Consider the following 7,259-nt stretch of genomic DNA (forward strand, 5'->3'; position numbering starts at 1 on the left):
TGAGCTTCAATTCCACTCATAATGTGATTCAATCTGTGACATTGTATATTTTCATTTTTGTTACAGTAGTTTGGTTCTTTTGGACTCATTGGAGCCATGCCCACCCAATACTTTTACCACCTGCTGCTGCACTATTCCCCACTACTGCCCCTTCAAATCGAAAAGGTGGATTGATTGCTCGTATACTTGTGAAGGTAAGATTAACACAAAATTGTGCAATACTGTCAAAGCTTGTGGATAAAAATGTGTCTGCCATCTGTTTTTAACACTTTTTTTAATGTGGAATCCATATTTGACATTGATTTTTTTGAAGTTTTTTTTTCAACTTCATGATCTAGATTCTAGATGTTTACATAAAATTATACAGAACATTGATACAATTGAATGTGGTTATAACACACATGACTGGATTGTTTTTTAACAGAATTGTGTGTGCATATTCGGCAAACTGAGGAAAAACTGAGATCAGGTATGGACTCTGCCTTAAAGAATTTGTTAAAACAGCTGTCAGGCCTAAATAACTCATATTTCTCATTCAAATCGCATGAGATATATTAAAATAAACAGGAATACCTATTATTTTGACACTCAAAACTGCACCCAGCTCTTTCAGGTGTGGCTCAAGAAGTGAAAATAAAATTAAAAAGCATTCATCTTCCATCCCGCTGATCTTCGCAAAGGTTACGGGGGTTGCTGGAGCCTATCCCCGCGGACTTCGGTTAAAGGGCAGGCTACATCCTAAACAAACAACCATTAACACGCACAATCATAACACCACCGAGCAGGAATCGATCTTATGCTCTATCCCATTTGCCCACGCTGAAGACAGGTGAATGAACCTTCTAAACTACCAGGTGGCTTGATTATAAATCAACTAATTTTGAGTCATCAGAGGCAATAAAATGATCTGGCCAATAAAATCGGTAATAGAAAGGAATACACAGAATAATTTCTAAATTAGAGCGGCCAGACGGCTGAGTGGTTAGCACGTCAGCCTCGCAGCTCTGGCCTCCTGGGTTCAAATCCAGGTCGGTCCACCTGTGTGGCGTTTGCATGTTTTCCCCGGGCCTGCGTGGGTTTCCTCTGGGTACTACACTTTCCTCCCACATTCCAAAAACATGCATGGTAGGTTGATTGGACACTCTAAATTGCCCCTAGGTATAGGTGTGGGTGTGCATGATTGTCCGTCTCCTTGTGCCCTGCGATCGGCTGCCCACCGATTCAGGGTGTCCCCCACCTCTGGCTGGGAGTCAGCTGGGATAGCCTCCAGCACCCCCTGCAACTCTAATGAGGATAAAGCGGTTCAGAAAATGAGATGAGATGAGATTTCGAATTTACTTAGCTAACCAGGAGTCTCTATTTTTATCCTCATCTAATGTGAAATAATAATAATTTAAAGAATACTTCATTAATTGAATAGAAATATCAAATAGTATGATAATTACCATAGAAAGTAACTTACCTTTCCCAGCTGTTTCCAATAAAACCAAGTAATAATGAATGTGGTCCTCATGGAGAAATCTGTTCCTCCGTTTAATCGTTTTTGTATCCTGATGGAGACGTAGTATTTGATAAAAAAAGAGACATATCCAAGTGAGAATTAGAATCCAAGCGGTTCCTAACCAAACTCCCAAATGCATTTCTAATAACAGTCTCCACTTCCTCTTCCACAGTCGAACTGTGAGTCACTCTGACAACAATGATGTCATAAAGATCAGAGATGCCCCCCTCAATGATCAGCTGTGAGTAATGCTGTCTGTATCACATGAGCGGCTATAATATAAACAAGACAATGGCATAGACTAATTATGTGTTTTTTCTTAGAATTGCAAAACCCACTGATGTAAACATATCGTGAGTATGTCTGAAAAGACAATTACTTGTGACCATGTGTATTACGTCGGACCCTAAATTGAACACCTGCTGACTAGATGACTTCCAAATAGGGAGAAAGCAGTCAAGACTGCGTTTCCAAGAGAACATCCCTATGCATCCCACATCTCCCGCTTTGCCATGTTCCCTATCTTCCGGAAGTCAGATGACCCTCGGACATTCCCCTTTATAAGCCCCATCGTCCAGACGGCACCCAGGATTAGTGTGCTGGGCAAAACAGGTACAAATAAAGTAGCTAGGTGCAGGATATTCTCATGAGATATTCTGGTTCTAACCTAATCACATGGGTGAAATCCTACTATGTCCTCATACAGGTGCTCCATACAGGCATGAGATCTTGGGAACACCCACCAGGGCAAAGACAGCTCTAAGGACTGGAGAGTTTACCTTCTCTGATGTAAATGAACATTTGAGTACCAAATTGATTGTGTCATGTCCACACCTTTTCCAATCATTCTTATCTTTTTAGCGTCCAAAACCTGTGTGGGGAGTAAGGCATGCCTTGTACGCCGCTCCCACGATGGCAGTGCTGCCCCACCCCAAAAGTGGTGACGGACACTTGACGGCTTCTGAACGAACGAGTAACATGTTAAGGAAAATGGACAAGCTACAATGGGTCACTTCCTATCAAACGGAGTACAAGGGTAAGTGTCGAATCACCCCTTGAGAGAATTGAAATTGGAAATAATGGCTGATTTTCAGTGGGAAAGGCCCATTTTGACTTACACTGCCCGCTGAAAAAAAACTCACCATCCAAAAAGAAAAAGTCACACACACTAATATTTTGTTGGACCGTCTTTAGTTTGTATTATGGCACCCATTCACTGTCTGCCACTTACCTTCCTTCAAGTCAGCTAGTAGGAGGCAGATCACCAACCAAACATCTATGCGGCATATGAATAGATGTTTGGTTGGTGATCTGCCTCCTACTAGCTGACTTGAAGGAAGGTAAGTGGCAGACAGGGTGCGGTAATCGAGAGGTAAGCGACCTGTATGTAATCGAGAGGTAAGCGACCTGTATCCACAACAGCGGAATGACAAATTCGTCCGTAACTTACACTTATTTAGGTCTTTTGCCGATTAAACGTAGCTTATGGAGAAGCACCATCAATTTCGTCACACGCAGTTTCTGCGTGTGATGACAAGTAGGCTTTTTTGTGTTGTGGTAATGACGACATGGCCTATGTCCGATTATTATTATTATTATTAGTCTCTTGGGTTGATGAGTCCAGATTTATTGTCCTGTTCCAAAGTGATGGGTGTGTCAGAATAAGATAAGATGGTTGAATACGCTAAATTGCTCGTGTGAGCACGAATGGTTGTCCATCTCCTTGTGCCCTGCGATTGGCTGGCGACCGATTCAGGGTGCCCCACGCCTGGTGCCTGTAGTTGGCTGGGATAGGCTCCAGCTCTCCTCACGACACTTGTGAGGTTAAGCGGTATGGAAAATGAATGAATACAAAATACATATGTAAACAATGTATATGGCTATATCAAAAGGAAAAGGCCATAAGAAGAACAAATGGAATGGGGTTTGGGAGTGTTCTTAAGCATAATGTTTTATTTGTTCTTAATTTTGCACCTCACCTTTGTTGCGTTTTATTCTGAAAAACCCTGTCATTTCTCAAACTGAAAATTGATACTATATGCATATGCAAAACCTCCCGCTACCCGATACGAAGCCAGCTTTGCAAAATAAAGCATGCAAAAAATTAGCCATTTATTTGTAATTCAAATTAATATGGCATGATATAAAACGCACTGATTAATTTATAATATAACACTTTAGTGTTCAAATATTTTCCTAGTTTTTTGTGTGTTCAATCACAAATGAGAATTTGATTTATGTTCATTTGTTTAAAATTTCTAACCCAACAAACATGGCTGGACATCCGACCAGTTTGAACATATAGTGTTGAAGTGCAAAACTGGTGAAGGATTATTGAAAGAAGGGGGTAACATCGAAGTGAATTGAATTGAATTGAATGCTTTTATTGGCATGATACAAGTATATAATGAGATTGAAAGAATCACCACGAAGTGCAGGATCGTGGCCATTAAGCAGGCAAATTTCTATAGGGAAGGGGCCGCTTAACTGGTCCTCAGGGGCTGCTGTGGGAACTTTTTGTTCCACCTGATCCAGCACAGACATTTTAACCAATGAGTTTTCTGCTAAAACATGGTAGACCTGACTGCAATCAACTGATAACACTTGTAAGACACTAGATTGGTGAAAAGTTGTCGTTTTGTGTGGTTGAAATCAAATCCTGCACTCAATGAATTCAGACTATATGAATTGGGCTTGGTATTGATCCTTAAAACATTCATTTTCTGAACTGCTTATTATCACAAGGGTGGCAAGGGATGTTGGGGGCTATCCCAGCTAATTACGGGCAACAGGCAGGGGACACCCTAACCCCTGTTCAACCATCCTACACTGGGATGTGGGAGGAAACCAGAGTACCCAGCGTAAACCCATGCAAGCTCAGGGAGAACATGCAAACGCCACAGTGAGGACCGACCTGGATTCGAACCCAGGACCCCAGAAATGTGAAGCCGACACCCTAACCACTCATTCACCCTATCCTAAATGCAATAATAATATAAAATAGCTATTTAATAGCATTCTAACTTTTAACATGTATATGTATATTTATGTTTGCTTATCTATTTTTCTTTGTGGTGTTTAACTATCCGTTTGCGCCTGTGTATTCCTTTCGACACCAGGTGGCGCTGTTGCATAAAGACTGTTGATTGAACAGTGATTGCGTCATAGTTTAGGATTAAACATGACGTCATAGTTCAGATTAAACACCAATAATTCAATACAGGTGGCTTTATTTCATTACGTATCAAAATAATCCAAAATCAAAAGAAATCAATCAGCAAAAACAATATATACTGTAGTTTTTTTGTCTTTACGGGACACAAAAAAAGTCATTTAACAAGTAAATTTCCCTATACAACAATGTCTTTTGAAAGATTTAGTTTTGTCATTATTTCTTTCATAGTTTTTTTAATACCCAGGAAGCAATACACTTTTTAAACATTAATTGAGTTTCTCTTTTGTCTCCATGGTTTTGTCGTTCCATAACTTTACCTATTTCATTACTTAACACCTTGTCGTCACGTTAGTTCTAAATCGTGGCATTTTAAATAGATCCAGTGACGTGGGTTGTTATTTGATTCCAAATCTTTAGCTGACATTTACACGAGTGCTATTAATGACATTTCTTACTGTTGCCGTACACACATTCGATTTGATGAACTTTTGCTTCATTTGTTACATTTAAAATTTTATTCTTTCAATTGGATCTTTTCTCTCCACTGGGATAAAACAGATGTACTTCCTTCCTTTGCAACCTGTTGTGTTAATATTGCTCATTGCCCTGGGTTTTACTGCATTGTGTGCAAATGGAGATTAATTACATCACTGCGCTGCACTAAAAAATATTAGGATAGCATTTGATGTGTTTATGAGCATGTGACTTTGGACTGAATAAACTCGTGGTTAGTGCGTCAGCGTCAGAGTTAGGGGGTCGATGGTTCTATCTCAGGTCGGTCCTCCAGTTTGCATGTTCTCCCGGGTTTTCGTGGGTTTACCCAGGGTACTCCAGTTTCCTCCCACGTCCCAAAACAATGAATGGTTGAATACTACCAGGTATGAGTGTGAGATTCAGGATGTCCCCCCACCCAGATGGTGCCCATAGTCAGCTGGGGTAGACCCTTGTGAGGATAAGCAATGCAGAAAACGAATGAAAAAAACCCTATAATGCCCATACAATGAGTTCATTTTACTGCCTTTGGATGATGCAAATTGTTTTTTTATCTTTTCGAAGGATCGCCTCAGTATGATCTGCGAGAAAAAAAGAATGCACAGCCTAGGAGAACTTCACAAACTGTACCACTGGGCCCAGATGTGAGAAAATTCACAATTAAGTCTTGGCGGCAGCATTTCACTGTCCTTAATTCAAATCTTCTCTTTCAGAGGGATCGAGCTGTTTTGGTGCTGGTTCCCTCAAAACTGAGGCAAGAAGCCAGACGAAGAAAAGGAAGGAACCTGAAGAGCCCTCACGCCGAGGGGTATTTAAACCCCTCTCTAACAAAACTAGGAGTGTGTTTATGCAAGAAAGCTGCTCCTCAACCCACAAACACCAAAGAAACAACAAGAGAAGTAGCCGAATCTTTAAGGAATAATCAAGTAGAGAGAAAAGAGGGGCCAAGAGTGCATTTTGAGGAAAGATTGACAAGCTCCCTGGCGACCAACAACCAAAATAGCAATATGTCACGGCTTCGCCTGCCCGGCATCTCACCTGTGGTAAAAGCGTCTAGGGAAAACATAGGCCTCGACCTTCGGAGTTTGCAAGCCGCGTACAGCAAAACAAAGGCCCACCAGATTTTCAACGACTCCATCAAATATTCGTCTATCAACTTGAGAGACAATGTTTACACAGGCAAGAAACACAACTTTTATGGCGTCAACAGCAACATCATACACTGATTTGAAGCTGGGGAATACAATTTCTTTTGAGTTTGGTCTGATAGCTCTTTTTAAGTCATTTTTAGGTGCAGAATCCAAAACATATCTTTTTTTTTTTTGAGAACTATAGATCTTTATTTTTTTAACTATTATGAAAAATACTGTACTTAAACCCTTGGTGCCTGCATTTACATTTAACAATACATATACACCAGGGGTGTCCAAACTATGGCCCGCTGCCCAGATTTTAGCAGCAAATTATGAAAACATCATTAAATATGGCACACAAAAGAATGGCATTGAAACCCTGCCAATGGATTGGATTTTTGGGTTTTTTTTTTGCTGGTAATGGCAACCAATGAGTTAATTCTGAAAAATGAATTAAATCTTTTTTTTGTTTTTTTTAACCCAATCCCGATCCTCTTTTTAACAAATGAGAGGGGAAAGACTTCGGTTCCTTTGATTATTCTGAAAGCGGTCATTAGAGAAAAAGTTTGGACAACCCTGGTATACAAGAGCTGGTATACAACAAGCATTGGGGAATAAATACATACCCAAAGAAAAATAATACATAAAAAAATACAGAATATTGAATAGAAAATTAATTGTAAAAAAATCTTTAAAAATTCTCAAAATATTAAAAATATTTAAAAAATACACTTTGAAAATATGTAAAATTAAGAATAAAAACAAGGTCTAAAAATGTGAAAGTATAAGAAAAATATCAAAAGTATTTATTTTTTGAAGATTTATTTTTTTAAATAAGATTTTTTATATTTACTTTTATTTCTTTTAAAATCGTTTTTATATTAATTTTAGGCTTTTCTAATTTAAAGCTTTTGCTGCCATCCTCTTCCAGTTAAAATGGATTGGACATCTAGCCCAA

The 7,259-nt window shown here is 39.4% G+C and overlaps 1 protein-coding gene across 2 annotated transcripts; it reads left to right on the plus strand.

Annotated features, from left to right (window-relative positions):
* The first annotated feature begins 73 nt into the window (after positions 1 to 73).
* Positions 74 to 7,044, plus strand: spmip4 (sperm microtubule inner protein 4). Of its 2 annotated transcripts, XM_077598181.1 has the most exons (8): positions 74 to 194; positions 1,674 to 1,742; positions 1,825 to 1,854; positions 1,947 to 2,113; positions 2,208 to 2,290; positions 2,363 to 2,537; positions 5,733 to 5,812; positions 5,882 to 7,044. In XM_077598181.1, exons 4-8 carry the CDS (start codon positions 2,014 to 2,016, stop codon positions 6,392 to 6,394), a joined length of 951 nt encoding a protein of 316 aa, XP_077454307.1. In that variant the 5' UTR covers positions 74 to 194; positions 1,674 to 1,742; positions 1,825 to 1,854; positions 1,947 to 2,013; the 3' UTR covers positions 6,395 to 7,044. The 2 variants fall into 2 exon arrangements, with proteins under 2 accessions (XP_077454307.1, XP_077454306.1); XM_077598180.1 differs by lacking the exon at positions 74 to 194 and having other exon boundaries at positions 1,707 to 1,754.
* Positions 7,045 to 7,259: the final 215 nt, after the last annotated feature.

Source organism: Stigmatopora argus, chromosome 4 (assembly GCF_051989625.1).
Source record: "Stigmatopora argus isolate UIUO_Sarg chromosome 4, RoL_Sarg_1.0, whole genome shotgun sequence".
NCBI classification, from domain to species: Eukaryota; Metazoa; Chordata; class Actinopteri; order Syngnathiformes; family Syngnathidae; genus Stigmatopora; species Stigmatopora argus.

Coding starts and splice junctions, on each gene's coding strand:
- spmip4 (XM_077598180.1), top strand. Junction 2,291..2,362: donor GAGAGTTTACCTTCTCTGAT/GTAAATGAACAT, acceptor TTATCTTTTTAG/CGTCCAAAACCTGTGTGGGG. Junction 2,538..5,732: donor CTATCAAACGGAGTACAAGG/GTAAGTGTCGAA, acceptor ATCTTTTCGAAG/GATCGCCTCAGTATGATCTG.